The sequence below is a fragment of the Neovison vison genome, chromosome 6 (genome assembly GCF_020171115.1).
Source record: "Neovison vison isolate M4711 chromosome 6, ASM_NN_V1, whole genome shotgun sequence".
NCBI lineage: Eukaryota > Metazoa > Chordata > Mammalia > Carnivora > Mustelidae > Neogale > Neogale vison.
The window spans coordinates 106,128,274-106,143,797 of NC_058096.1; the positions used below are offsets into that span (position 1 = coordinate 106,128,274).

General features: G+C 39.3%; 1 protein-coding gene across 2 annotated transcripts in view; it reads right to left on the reverse strand.

Annotated features, from left to right (window-relative positions):
* Positions 1 to 311: 311 nt before the first annotated feature.
* The window catches only part of LAMP3 (lysosomal associated membrane protein 3), a 36,041-nt gene continuing 20,828 nt past the window's right edge, over positions 312 to 15,524 (reverse strand). The window contains exons 5-7 of one of the 2 annotated variants that reach the window (XM_044251862.1): positions 12,935 to 13,105; positions 10,958 to 11,124; positions 793 to 879 (exon numbers count right to left, since the gene is read on the reverse strand). In XM_044251862.1, coding sequence (XP_044107797.1) covers positions 10,985 to 11,124; positions 12,935 to 13,105 — 311 coding nt within the window. In that variant the 3' untranslated portion in view covers positions 793 to 879; positions 10,958 to 10,984. Of the gene's footprint in view, positions 880 to 10,957; positions 11,125 to 12,934; positions 13,106 to 15,524 lie in introns of both variants that reach the window. The other variant, XM_044251863.1, reaches the window with a different exon arrangement.

The following is a 15,524-nucleotide window of genomic DNA, read 5'->3' on the forward strand; positions in this document are numbered from 1 at the left end:
GGCTGTATCTAAACTTAGCCTAGTGTCTGGCATAGATGCGTTAAAAAATTAAGGGCTATTGTTTCTGGCTTATTAGTGATTTCTATTGTCCATAGCCAACGAGTTCTGTGTCTCTAGTGATTCTGAAGGAGGAGTCATCAAGATTATAAGTTGATTTGTTCTTTTTGTTAGTTTCACATCAAACCTAGACAACCTGTGATATGGTAGTTATTTTCATGATTTTTAAAAAATTAATGTAGAAAGGAGGCAAGCAGGTCATCAGATATATGTATATTATATAAAACATGGAGAGTAAAAACACTAGAAGTCCATTTCATAGGTAAAGTAGAGGCATTTTTTTTAATGGGAAAGATGAAGGTAAAATAAAATCCCCCAATGTGCACAGGTAGCTTTAATTACAATTGACATTTTAGTTTATAATTTGGAAGCATATACCACTTTGCATACATTATGTTAATTTAACATATCTCAAATGTTGACTTAGGAATGGTTAAAATATTTTGCAGGAAGTTGGAAAATACTCTGAAATAACTCACTAGATCTTTCATAAAATGAACAAACACTCTGCAGAAATTGATTTGCTGCTTGGACTTCAATCAGAAATGACTTGGGGTTTGTGAAAGATGGTGGTTTACATTGTTGGAAGCACTAATTCTAAGGAAATATTCTGGAAATATCCCCAATATCCTGGAACCGATGAAAGAATTCTCTAAATGCCATTACATTCTTTCCCCCTGGGCACCAATTAGATTCTCTGGTATCCAGATGATTCGCGTCTTAGGCGGATTCCATAGACAATCAAACCCACAGCGCAGAGACCAAGTACAATGGCCCCAATCACAGGAAGCACAATTGTGTAGTCAGATGAACACTCGTCCACTAAGAGAGAGAGAGAAAAAAAATACAAGATAGCAGGTAAGGTTTAGTGAGGACAGACCAGAAAGCAGGCTAGAGTAGGAAGGATATGAACTTTAGAGTCAAATCCTAACCTGACTTTTTTTTTTTTTTTTAATTTAAGTATAGTTGACGCACAACCGGGCTTGACTCGACTTTTAATTCCACCACTAACTGTGTGAACTGGGATGAGTTATCAAACCTTGCAATTTCCTCATTTTATATATATGTATGTATATATACATGTATCTATTTATGTATATGTATATATACATATATACATATGTATATACATACATATACGTATGTACATACACATATACATATATACATATGTATATATACATATATATACACAAATATATACTGTATACTATATATACATATATACACAAACATATACTGTATACTATATATTGTATATATTTGTGTATATATCATATATACTGTATATACTGTATACAAATATATATATAATATATACAAAAATATATATATACAAATAATATATAAAATTGTTGAAGGATTAAATAAGACACATTTATCTTCTATTCAATATTTAATAATCGTTAGACCCATTTTCTTCCAGGTGTGCTCTCTGCAAAGTAGAATGTGTTTACATAAAAGAGACTTTTGTTAGATTACACATGATCTCTTGAAAACATGTAATGTTTATCCATGTTTTCAAAAATGTAAAACATTTTTGCTACACTTAACGTTTTTTTTATTGCATTTAATGAGCTAACAACATTAGGAAACAGACCTAAATATTCATAAGAGCTTAAAAATGAGAGTTTTTAAATTTGTCAAAAATTTTTTCTTTCTTTCATTGGAGAGTGCTTATTCAGTTCATTTAAAATGTAATCAGTCTCCCTTTGGAGAAAGATGGAGAGCCCCAAGGAAAAGAGGGAATGCCATTGAACATACATAAGTAGAAAACTGTATCTATATCTTATTCAAGGATAGATAAGAGCCAGTAGATGAATGGATAAAGAAGATGTGGTATGCACACACAATGGAATATTGTGCAGCCACGAAAGGGTGAGATCTTGCTATTTGCAACAACATGGATGGACCTGGAGGGTATTATGCTCAGTGAAATAAGTCAGACTGAGAAAGACAAGTACCATGTGATCTCCATTCATATGTGGAATCTAGAAAAACAAAACAAATGAATAAACAAGCAAAGCAAAATCAGACCTATAAATACAGAGAACAAACTGTTGGTTGCCAGAGGGAAGGAGGGTGAGGGGATGGGCAGAGTAGGTGAAAGGGAATGGGAGATACAGGCTTCAATTATGGCATGAATGAGTCACAGGAATGAAAGGCACAGAATAGGGGATAGAGTCAATAATATTGTAAGGGCATGCATGGTGACAGACAGTAGCTACACTTGTGAACATAGCATAACCCATAGAGAAGTTGAATCACTATGTTGTACACCTGAAACTACTGTAACACTGTGTCAAAAAAGAAAGATCTCCAGTATATGTTATGGGGGGAAAAGCAATGCATGGAAAAATGAATATAGTACTACAATGCTTTGTGTAAATAAAGAAGAAATGAAGATGTATTTGCTTGCATTTACCTAAAGAAAACTTGGAAGGATAAGAATGCATGATAAACTAATAAAGTAATTGCCTATGGGTGGCTAAGGGGAGAATAGGATGGAAGAATAAGGTGGGGGCAAGGATTTGTAAGGTAAAACTTCCTATCATCTTTGTTTTAAACCACATGCAAAGAAAATTTTTGGTCAAAATTTCAAATATTAGAATAATACCCTAGAAGAAAAAGAAAGGGACAGATAGATAATATATATCCACGAGATCCTTGCATGAACCAATATAAAAATGAATCAAGGATCAATTCTCACCTGAGGTCAGAGAAAAAAGAATCAGAAGGGACCAAGGGAGAGCGAATGATAGAGAGTCCAGGAAACAACAAATCTCTACAAGACAGGAACTGTGCTTGTCCTACACTTTTGACATGGCAGTGGAAATACTTACATATATAATATATATGTAATACTTACATATATATATACTCACATATATAATATATATGTAATACTTACATATATATATACTTACATATATAATATATATGTAATACATATATAATATATACCTTATTAATTTGGCAAAAAACAATGATATAATCATAAAGTAACGGTGTAAGAGTATGAAATCCTTATCTGCCATAAAAAGGAGTTTAAAGCTAATAAATTAAGAAATAAGAAAGCTTTTTAACATTTTAAAAAAGAATTACCAAAGTAGTTACAATAAGAAATTATTAAAATTAGTTAAAAGTACTTTGTCTCTTAGAGGAAGGACAGGGAAATGTTGCTTTTTAGAGTACACAGTTTTGGGGGCGCCTGGGTGGTTCAGTGGTTTAAGCCTCTGCCTTCAGCTCAGGTCATGATCTCAGGGTCCTGGGATCGAGACCCACATTGGGCTCTCTGCTTAGCAGGGAGCCTGCTTCCCCCTCTCTCTCTGCCTGCCTCTCTGCCTACTTGTGATCTCTCTCTGTCTATCAAATAAATAAATAAAAATCTTAAAAAAAAATTACCTTAGAGTACACAATTTTGTTATATATGTATTTCTGTATATGTATCTAAAGTCAAAGATTTATTTATTTTAGAGAGAGAAAGAGCAGGCACACATGAGGTGGGGGAAGGGCAAAGGGAGAGAGAATCTCAAGCCGACTTCCCGCTGAGTGCAGAGCCCCACGCAGGACTTGATTCCAGGATCCTGAGATTATGACCTGAGTTAGACACTTAACTGACTGAGACACCCAGGCAACCCTGTTACATACATATACATATATTTATATATACACATATATATATGTATTAATAAATATGTGTTTCTTAGATAGAAAAGAACATTGACAAATTAAGAAGTTAATTTGATTAAAATGATTTGGAAAAAAATACAAAAAAATGTAGAACACATACCCTAAAGTAATTCCACCACAGGGAACTTATACTAACAATATATTCATGTGAATATACAAAGACATGTTACAACAATCTCATTTTATGAAAACAAAATGGATAATCTACATATCCATCCAAAATTTAAAATGTCATATCCATACAATACAATATAATGTAGCCACACAAAGAATGTGGTAGATCTCAGTGAGCTGACAGAGAGGTCCCCTAAGGTCTGCAGAGGGTTGCATGAATACAAACAAATGTGCCCGTGTACCTGAAGTGAAAAGATAAGCAAGATCCTGGGGAAGGGCTAGGATGAGAGTAGAGAGAGCAACTTTATTTTTTTTAAGATTTTATTTCGGAGCTCCTGGGTGGCTCAGTAGGTTAAGAGTCTGCCTTTGGCTCAGGTCATGAACTCAGGGTCCTGGGATTGAGCCCCACATCCAGCTCCCCACTCAGTGGTGACTCTGCTTCTCTCTCCCTTTGTGCCTTTTCTCCTTGGCTCTTGTGTGCTCTCTCTCCCTCTCAAATAAATTTAAAAAATCTTTTTTTTTAAAAAAATGTATTTATTTATTTATTTATTTGACAGACAAGTAGGCAGAAAGGCAGGCAGAGAGAGAGGGGGAAGCAGGCTCCCTGCTGAGCAGAGAGCCTGATACGGGATTCGATCCCAGGACCCTGAGATCATGACCTGAGCTGAAGGCAGCCGCTTAACCCACTGAGCCACCCAGGCGCCCCCAAAAATCTTATTTTTAAAAAAGATTTTGTTTATTTATTTGAGAGGGAAAGAGAGTATGAGCAGGGTCAAGGAGCAGAGGGAAAAGGAGAAGCAGACTCCCCACTGAGCAGGGAGCCGGATGTAGGACTTGATCCCTGGCCCCGGGGATCATGACCTGAGCCAAAGGTAGACGTTTAACGGACTGAGCTACCCAGGCACCCTGAGAGCAACTTTTACTCTCCATATAGTTTTATACTATTTAATGTCACATTGCTGAAATGTTTTTAAAATTCAGAAAAGTATACAAAGAAAATAATTATCTGATCACCACAGTCCTTCCACTTGAATGAATCACTGCAAACCTTTGAAGGCATTTGCTTCCTCTGTACATATCTGAGTGTGTGTGTGCGTGCTGTATGTTTAAAGAAACATCATTATATTTTTTTAAATGGTATTTTCTCATTATAAATAATTGAGATGATTTACGAAAGCTTCAAAAAAAGTAAAAACTGTAGGAGAGGAAGAAATTTCTTCTTTCCTCCAAGATTCTTCCAATTGGTTTAAGAATTACAGATTAATAGGAGAAAAAAAACCTTTATTATGTGTGCACAGAGGGCCAATAATGAAACTGACACCCAAAGAAATGACCAAGGCAGGCAGTTTTGATACATTTTAGACAAAGAGATAATATACTTGCGAGGAATTGACAGGATAAAGAAAACAGACGTTTGGAAGGTTCAATTAGTAAGGAATTCTAAGTGGAATTTGGGCTGAGACGGTAAATTAGTAAAAAGTAACAGGGTTTGTTTCTATAGCTTTCGTGGCTTTCAAGTTCCTTTCTCAGGCGATAAGAATGTCTTTTTAGGGACGCCTGGGTGGCGCAGTTGGTTAAACGACTGCCTCCGGCTCAGGGCTGATCCTGGAGTCCCGGGATCGAGTCCCACATCAGGCTCCCAGCTCCATGGGGAGTCTGCTTCTCCCTCTGACCTTCTCCTCGCTCATGCTCTCTCTCACTGTCTCTCTCTCTCAAATAAATAAAATAAAATCTTAAAAAAAAAAAAAAGAATGTCTTTTTATTTCTTAGTACAGGGATGGTATCTTTCACATGGGACATTAATTTTCTGCTTTCAGGGTGACAGAGGATCTGTGGATGTCCTTGTTTCCCAAGTAGCTTCAATGCAAAATAATCAATATGCCTTTGTGGAACATTTTGGGCAACCGTCCCCTGGACCCCTGGCAAAACCAATCACCTGAAAACTACCCACCCAGAAATTATCCTTGCTAAAACATGAACCAATATAACTTCAGACATCTTTCTCTACACCTACAAGGATGGATGGGTAGAAAAATAAGTACAAGTACTTGTATTAATATAGGATCATGCAAGTGTTATTTTACCAAAATTGTTGATTTTCATTTATTTGATTTCATAGAAGAAAAAAAAAGCTAAAACAAAACTGGGACAGTTACTGAACTTCAAATTAATGTAGCTTTGTTTCAGAAAGTATTATTTCATAAGAGATCCCTTTAAGGTTCAAAAAAGAGATTATAAATACACACTAAAGGATTATGAAATGAATTAAAAGGGTTATGAAATAAATGACAGGACGTTATATGTTTTCTAAATCCTGTGTTTCCAATTTAGACATTATCTACTGATAGTGTTTTGAAAGATGAGCACAGGCAGATTCCCTTCTATCTCTCTTCCTCCCAATTCAAACTTTGAATAGATATATCATTTTTTCAATCATTGTTTGGGTTTACATTATTTCAATTCTATTTGATAACTCATTCCTATGGTTAAAAAATTTGTTTCAAATATATAGCACATTCACAATTTAAAGTCAAAATACTACAAAATGCTGTACATTGAGAAGTTCCACTTTCACCCTTTCCCATCTCAGTTCCCCTGCTATAAACATTTGGCTTTTTAAATTTTTTTTAAAAATTTATTTGACAGAGATCACAAGTAGGCAGAGAGAGGGGTGGGGAGGCAGGCTCCCTGCTGAGCAGAGAGCCTGATGCAGGGCTCGATTATGACCTGAGCTGGGATTATGACCTGAGCTGAAGGCAGATGCTTTAGCCCACTGAGCTACCCAGGCACCCCAACCATTTGGCTTTTTATATACATTTCCAATCTCTCAGATATAAGCAAAAATCAAAATATATTTTTTCCTCCCTTTCTCTCTCTTTTTTAAGATTTTTATTTACTCCTTTGATGGAGAGACAGCGAGAGAGGGAACACAAGTGGGGGGAGTAGAAGGAGAAGTAGGCTTCCTGCAGATCAGGGAGACTGATGTGAGGCTCGATCCTAGGAATCATGACCTGAGAAAAAGGCAGATGCTTAACAACTGTGCCATCCAGGCACCCCCTCCTTTTCTCACTATTATAGTACATTATGCTTTTTTTCATTTAACAATACATTTTGAAGATTTTTATTTTTGGGGGGGGAGAAAGTGGAGGAAGGGGCAGAGGGGGAGGAGGAGGGAGAGGGAGAGAGAATCTTGAACAGACTCTGAACCGAGGGCAGATGCCCAATTTGTTCACTTGAAGGAGTGTAATCTCCCGTTCACCTCACTCTTTCATTATAACCATCACTATTTCCCATTTCCAGAATATTTTTCATCTTGCAAAACTTAAACTCTACAGCCATATTTTGATCTAATGTAAGTCTTATGTTATTTTGCTGCAGTACTTTTGCATAGTGGTCATAGAGCTTGTTTTTATCTTGCATATTCCTTTTTTTTAAAGATTTTTTTTAATTTTTAAGAAATCTCTACAACCAACATGGGACTCGAACTTACAAACCCCAGATCAAGAGTTGCCAGCTCCACTGACTGGCCAGTCAGGCAGTCTTTTTCTGCTCATCCTTGAGCATCTCATCCAGGACATTGCATTACCTTTAATATCATTCAGGTAAATGAGGGCTTTTCTTCCCACTGTGTCTGAGATCAGTTAATGTTTCCCATTGAGCTATCTATTTGGAGTCTACCTTCTTTTCTGTACCTTGGGACTTAGCCACATCCTGGGGATATCCAGTGATCTGGGGTTGGCTTCCCAGTTCACCTCCATCAGTCTCTGTGTTTACTCTGCCTCCTCTTCCCAATAGCCATTTTCACTACTACTAGATGAGAAGAGATGAAATAACCAGTCTTTTTCTCTCCAGTTTTAGGAATGGTAGTTAAGTGTTCAAGAGATTTTTTTCTCTCATCGTATGGCTTCCTGGTGAGCATACTGGGGGGACAGGTGCCCAGAGCCCAGCTCTGCTGTCCTCTCAACTGTTCTTCTGAATCTTTTTTCTTTTTTGTTCACCAGTTTTAAAAGTTTATTGCATGAGATTATATCTTGACTGCCACTGATGATTTTAAACAGCCCCCCCAATCTATTTGATAATGAGGAAGGAAATTCTGTGAGGGAAATTCTAGTCACGATTTTAGCTCTGCTTTTTCTTTTCATATATTTCTGTAATAAAATCTTTAAACCATCTACATGTATTTCTTTTGTTTCCACTTTTTCTTAAAAATTAAGAATCAGTACTGCAGAATAAATTATAACCATTTTAAACAATTTATGAGGCAAAAGCGAAATTCAGGCACATATTTATACACATTTGTTAAGCAATGTCTTGTCTGTTTTGTAATTCATGTGTAATTCTTTAATCACCATGTATTCGTGAAAACCTAAAAACAATAAAAATTCTCAACAACACAATAATTAAGTAAATTATTATAGAATGTTGATAGCGTATTCATAGCAGCTGTAAGACACTTTGCACCTTTAATAGCACAGAGAAATGCTTATGATGCACACGTAACAAAGGATTCCAAATTGTGTACTCCGTATGCTCCAGTTTATAAAACAATATTCATGCCAGGGAAACACATCAAAATTAACAATGGATAGGTTATCTCTAGCTGGGTGTTCCTGAAGGTTTCTATTATCCCTAGGTGCGTTGTACTGGGAAGGGTGAATTCAGGATTCTCTAGCCTCCGCATAAGAGAAAAATGGAGTTGAAACCCTTGGGACGGGCAAGCAGCAGGTGCGCTAAAGGTAAGGGGCAAGCACGGCCACCGGAAAGGCCCACAGAGCAACCTGCTGCTCCCGCCCAGCTAGGGCTTCGGTCAGGGGGATCCCAGAAAGCGACCAGCAGCGCTTTGCAATAAGCCTGGGACCCCTGGAACTAGAGCTATGAGAGTAGGATTCGGGGGCAGCACCAGAGGAACCCAGGGGCGGGGAGGCCACTTGTTGCAGTTGTAATCTGGGACCCTCCCCAGAAATCACTACAGAAAGTGGGCAGAACTGCGGGGCAGGAACGCATTGGGGTGTATTTACTAGTCTTCCAAATGAAACTTTTGCTCTTTTTTGCTTACTAGAATATTAATTCATTGATAACAGGACTCCAAACAGCACCTGTCACCCCAAAGAACTCACTGAAGATGGTAGAAAGGAAAATTGAATTTATGTGAGCTGCCTTATCCCTTTGATTTTAACTCTACGTCCCTTCCCATGGACATTTCCACACACTCGAAGAGTAACCTTCTTTTAGTCATTCTACAGGCTGGTCAGTGGCACGATGAATAAGCAACTCGTGCTCCTGGTATAGAAGCTCTTGAGCACACTTGAGACAGAACTGGAAAGGAGAGTGGGGAGCCGGGTATTTGTGGATGGCTGCGGGAGGGACCTGTTGGAGGTCCTGCTGGAGATGGAGATGGCATCTCTCCAAAAGCAAGCCCTTCCTGGTAAGCTCGAGTCACTGTGGGAAACACCAGGTCCTTGCACAGCCCAGATTTTCCTCAACACCCCCTGTTGTAAGGAGGAAACAGGAATATCCTAACACTCCAAATGTCCTAGGGGCTCTTAAAGCTCTCTTGAAGCTGCTGTGTGCCCTCCCTACCCCCTTACTTCTGAGAAAGTAGAGAGAGCTAGAATCCTTCCAGAGAAAGACAGAACACGCCCTAGATAAGCAGAGGTTATGAGCTGTTGCCAAAGTTCATAAACTTCCTGTTAAAAACAATGAATGGTTCCTCTGGCAAATAAAGAAAAAGAAGAACACTTCTGTTAGTAAAAGCAATTAAAAACACCCAGAAGCCCATTACTCTCCCTTCTTTTTGGAAATAAAAACCTCAATTCTCGGGGCGCCTGGGTGGCTCAGTGGGTTAAGCCACTGCCTTCCGCTCAGGTCATGATCTCGGGGTCCTGGGATCGAGTTCCGCATCGGGCTCTCTGCTCAGCAGGGAGCCTGCTTCCCTCTCTCTCTGCCTGCCTCTCCATCTACTTGTGGTTTCTCTCTGTCAAATAAATAAATAAAATCTTAAAACAAAAACAAAAACAAAAAACCCTCAATTCTCCTATTTACTTTTTTTTTTTTTTAATGCAGGCTCTGTGCCCAACAGGGAGCCCAAGGCCAGGCTTGAACTCGGGACCCTGAGAACAATGTAATAAAAAATCATGAATAACATTCCAAGCCATATTTGATAGAATTTTTCCTCCATATATCGATCCCTCCGAATCAGGAATCTCGTGGTTTATGATTTTTTTTTTTTTTTTGTAAATGTTTGCTTAAGAGGAAAGTGGGTAATACTCTGGGATAGATCTACCTATTCTCTTTGCAATTCCTGATTGTTTTGATGCTTGCCTACATCCCCTCCCCACAATGGCCCAAATTAACAAATTTGCAAGGATAGACTAAGGGTCAAAGAAAAACAGAGACAAAGCAGAAAAAAAAAATGTGAAGGAGACAGACAATAAATGAAGGTGAAGAAATTGGAGAACTAAAATTTATGGACCCTCTTTTGTTTGCCAAGATCTGTGGTGGATGCTTTACATTAAAAAAAAAAATTTTTTTTTTAAATGAAATGTTGGGAAGTTATCTATTTTCTTTTTACTAGTATTACATTATAATAGCATATAATGTCTTAAAAACAGTAGTCTATTAACACCATTCTGTAATTCAAGTAAACCAGGAATTGGGCAAAATCCAGGAGTTTAAAATCACTTTAGAATCTATTTTGAAATGAATTTTTTTATAACTATAATTTTTTAAAAACTGGATATTGAGACTCTTAAAAATGTGTAAGAAAAATCAGTGCAGTTTGAAAACGTCTTTCTTATCATTCTCGCTTTGGGTGTTTGCTTTCTGCTTCTCCCAAGCACCTTCTTCATGTCCCTGCCTCTTGTCCCTAATTCTCCAAGCCAGCCCTGTATTATCAGGTGTGGAGGGTGGAATTCAAGCCCATATGGCACAGCTTCCCTGTGCCAACAAGAGAAAGTGGATGGAGGCTACCTTTTAGGCCCTGCAGCAGAAAACCAGGTTTCCTAATCAGATTGGGAGGGTGGGATAGGCAAGTAGAAAAATGGATCCCTTCACTTCAGGCTGAATATGAAGTCAGAATACCCAAGGCCTTAACCTTGCACATTTTGAAGAAGGTGGGGCTTTACATGCGTTCATATCCTCTACTGGGCCTCTTGCTGGCCACGAGACATGCTGTTAGCAAAACGACAAGCAGTACTGCGATACTCAGGCCCACGGCCACAGGGTTTTCTCTCCTGTTTCTGTCAGTGAAGCATTCATCCGCTGCAATTGAAGTCAGAGTAACAGGTGTTACAGGCTGGCCGCAATGCTGGGAAGTGATACTGTCCCTGCCTGCCTCAGCCATGCAGAGAAGGAAACCCAGGGGGAAAGGCAGAGCTTCCGGGCTTCCCACCAGCTGCCTCAGACAGGATAAGTGAAAACGAGGAGGGAAAAGTCAATGTGATGATCAGAAGTGTACAGTGGTTGTGATCACTTAAGTGGAGATACCCTGACCCCACACCCAGGAAATTATGATTCAGTGCATTGGAGGTGGGGCCAAGGTGATTCTCTTGCCGTTAGGAGGCAGATCCAACTTTGGGAAATGTCAGTTTGGTCCAGAGAGTCAGGATCAGACCTGTAACCCCGGGTAAGTTCTGAGGCCAAGTTTTCCCACCTCTGGCAACAGAGACCTGCCCCAAATTGCATGGCCAAGGTTTTCTATCCAGACTCTGCTTCTTAAAGGTTGCTGGTGGACAGCCTGGGGCTCCAGGTACTGCAGAAATCTCTTACAGGCTCTGGGATTTTAGCTCTCTAAAATGGGTTGAGAATGTGGGAGGTTGAGAATTATATGAAAGGGGGAGGAAGGGCAGGAAAAAATGAAAAGACAAATTTTCTATATCTCCTTGGGGGCACTGCTAGGAGAGGCCAGGTGTATGTTGCTGAAAGGTTTTATTTCTCACCTCTGCCACTACTCGATTTCCCACCTGCTTACTTCCTGTTTCACAGAGGTTTGGAGGGGGAGGAAGAGCAAGTGTGTACCTTATTTTTTTAGACCACATGATGAATTACAGAGGCTTTTCAAACCTTTAACATGAATTTATAAGTTTTCCCAAATTGGAAGTTTTGAGACGAGATGACAAAGTGCCACACTTTGTAGGGCCACACCTACTAAGAAATTTTAATATTTTTATCTTAGCACTGTGGTAAAGATCCAAAACGGTGGCAGAGGTTTGAGGACTCCAGACAAAACCTACAGAAATCAGGGGATCCGAGGTCAGCAACACTTTAATCCTTCCTCTGCTCAATGCCTCCCAGCAAGTGTATCAGAAGGTTTTTGTCGACACCTTCAAGTTTAAAATGGAACACTAAGAGAAGTTGGATTCACATTCCAGAAATCTAATTTACAGCTAAACTTCTAACTAAATCTATTTATGAGAATTGAGAGGTACTCATAATGTTCTTAGTTATTATGAGAGGAATGTTTCAGAGATTGAAATTCAATTCCTGGACATATGTAGCAATCCTGTAACCTATTTTCCCAGAAGGGAAAAAAATGCTTTTTCAGGAAGTCTCCCTCATCTGTCCCTGGCCTTCTGCCTAGGACCTGCTTCTCTCTGTGGTGGTTAGAACTCAAAGCAGAAGTTGCAAGGAAACTAACACCAACTATAAGGAAGCTCTAGCCAGGGGAATTAAGCTCATAATTGATAAGAGGGGGCCTAACATTATTATCGCAACTTTCTTTTTTCCCCTCTGCAAGTGGGAAAAAAATCTATCCTGAAATCTTGAATTTTAGATATTACTACTATTCCGGATGTTTAAAGTCTCCAAATACACCTGAGGAGTCAGAATACATCATGCAACCAGAATGTATCCTGCTGTGGGAGACTGGGGACATGAACATAGTATTGACTCAAAGGAATGGCAGGAGGGAAAGTTAGAGAAACTTGGCCCTAAGAGCTTCATGGAACCATACTGTTGTAGGAAGTTCATGCGATTCTTTTCCCTTTTGACAGTTAGACACACACAAAACAACTTGAAACTACTCTTGGGTCTCCGAAGTTTTTGTTTGCGACATGATGAAGACTTGACTTACCATTTCCAAAGTGGTCATCTTCGAAATCAAACGCTTGATATTGGACATTCATTGTTTTCAGTTGAAGGTGGGTTGACAACTGGATGCTCTGTTCACTCACACATTTGAAGGAATGCCCAACCACAGTCTCAAACATCACCACAGAACTTTTCATTCCTTGGTAAATTTTCTCTGAAAACACAAGAATGAAATATAGACAATTGTTGGCATATACCCATTGAGTGTCAGCTGTTACCAGGGGTCCATGTACAGTTCAATGGCCTTCATTGAGATGTGGCTCTCAGGGGTTCTGCCTTCTCTTCATGAAGACCCACTCTGGTACTCTTTGGGGACTTTTTTTCTGGTATTATGTAGGCTGTAGGGCAAACTCACATAAATTAGAATGTGATAACATTGAAATGAGAACGTTTAGGAAATTTTTCTTCAGTTGTCTTGAATTGTTGGGGGCAGAGTTGGTGGGGACTATTGTCAGTGCTTAGGGACTACAGAGAAGTGTCCACAAAAAAATCAGAAATAAGAGAAGTAAGATTGCTCTCTGTGACAGTCACATGAGCCCTTAGTGAATCAGAACAGACATGTGCAGTCACCAAGTAGAGCATCTGCATGTTACCAGACTATATTAATAGAGCAAAAGGACAGGCTGATCCCATCATTTGGAGGGGTGTTATATCCATCCATATGGACACAGAGAAGGGAGAGGCCCATCTCTGTCTACCTGAGTGCTGCTGGGGAGAGAAAGACCTGCTCAGGGACTGCTGCTGTTTTAGGAGAGGTACACCCTTTTCAAGGAAGCATATGCTTCAAGGCAGGTGGGGTTAAACATTTTAATCACATAATTCACTCCATTTGCTCTAATGCTACATTCATCCTACACCCTTCTGATTATACTTTGGCTTCTTAAATGGGAGAAATTTCACTGGCCAGAGGACCCAACTATCTAGTCTCCTTGGCAATTACCATAAGAAATAGTTGCATGATAAACACACACGTTTGCATTTTGATTTTATACATCAGTTTCATGACCTTGGTTTAAATGTCTCCTTGAAGAGATGTAGGGGGTGCTTGCTGACAGCTCTCAAGATTGAGGACCGGACTAAGGACCTTCATGAATTTATCAAAGTTGTGCCTGAAAGGAATACCCATGGGCTATTAATGAGGGGGCTTGAAAGTCTCCCTCCTTTCCTGCCTCTGTGGGTGTGCTTGCCTGCGTCTAAGGTAGCCTTCTACATTAAGGGTCTCCTTGCTATGTGCCAGGAATAACCACACAAGTACTCAGCAGGCACTGTCCTGCTTAATTCTTTGTTTCCTTTCCTTTCCTTTCCTTTCCTTTTCTTCTCTTTTCTTTTTGTGAGAGCACACAAGAAGGGGAAGGCGCAGAGAGAAAAGCAAACTCCCTGCTGAACAGGTAGCCCAATGTGGGGCTCGAACCCAGGACCCCAGGATCATGACCTGAGCTGAAGGCAGACGCTTAACCGACTGAGCCACCCAGGTACCCTTGTCCTGTTTAATTCTCATATAATCTTTTGAAATCGGTTTTACTGTTTCCATTTTATAGACAAGGAAATGGAGAGTCAGAGAACTGAAAATATTTATTTGCCTAAGAGCTTATAGCTAGTAAGTGGTATTTGGACTCAAGCAGTCTCACTATGGAGCCTGCTATCTTCACCACTACACTACTGTGTCTCCTGCCCATCACTACTGTACTACTTACTGTAGACTCTCGCATGTGTACATTCAAATGCCCTACATGAGGCCCTGAATTATCCATGGACACCGCTATATCATGTGTTATATCCCAGGGTAGTTTACTTCAATCACTAACATTACACTAACAGTAACATTACAACAGTCATTACCACTGTAATTACAACTGACTACTGTTATAATACTACCACCGCCACCGCTGACGTGCAAATTATAATCATCGCGACTCCTACAGTTCCTCCTGCTTCTGTTGAGCCTGGATTTGGGGGACCTAGAATTGTTTCATCCCCTTTCTCAGCCTCTAACTCAGCCTCTGTTCTCACTTTCCCTTTCCCTGCCTCTTGAGACATTACTACCTGACTTCTGGCTAAGATTCATCCATACCTTGTAATAACATTAGCTAATTTATGTTAGCGTGCACAATATTTATTCCCCAGCCTCTGTGAGTACATTTGTCTAAGCGAGGTACTATATATGAAAGTGAATTCTCAACTGTGACATCTTACTTACTTTTAACCAATAATCATGGATAATATCCTCTTGAACAATATCAATAAAATATGTTATATTTTAAATAAACATTTCTCGACATTTTCATTTCTTGGCAAGTTTCTTTAGCATAGGTTCCTTAATAAGATAAGCTTAAGCATGTCATAAGATAGAATTTTAAAAAGGAGAAAACAGACATGAAAACTCTTTGTACAGTAAGTGACACAGAGGAGGTGCCCAGCAATGGTTTGCTATCAAACTCTGGGCTTTCCAGAGAAACATTTGAGTCACCTAAGAAATTTCCCCCACTGGACAGGGAGCATTACTTTCCTGGATGGGAACCTTACCGAAGTTCTCTCAACTGGCCCCACTGTGGGTCATTCTCGATACAGCAACC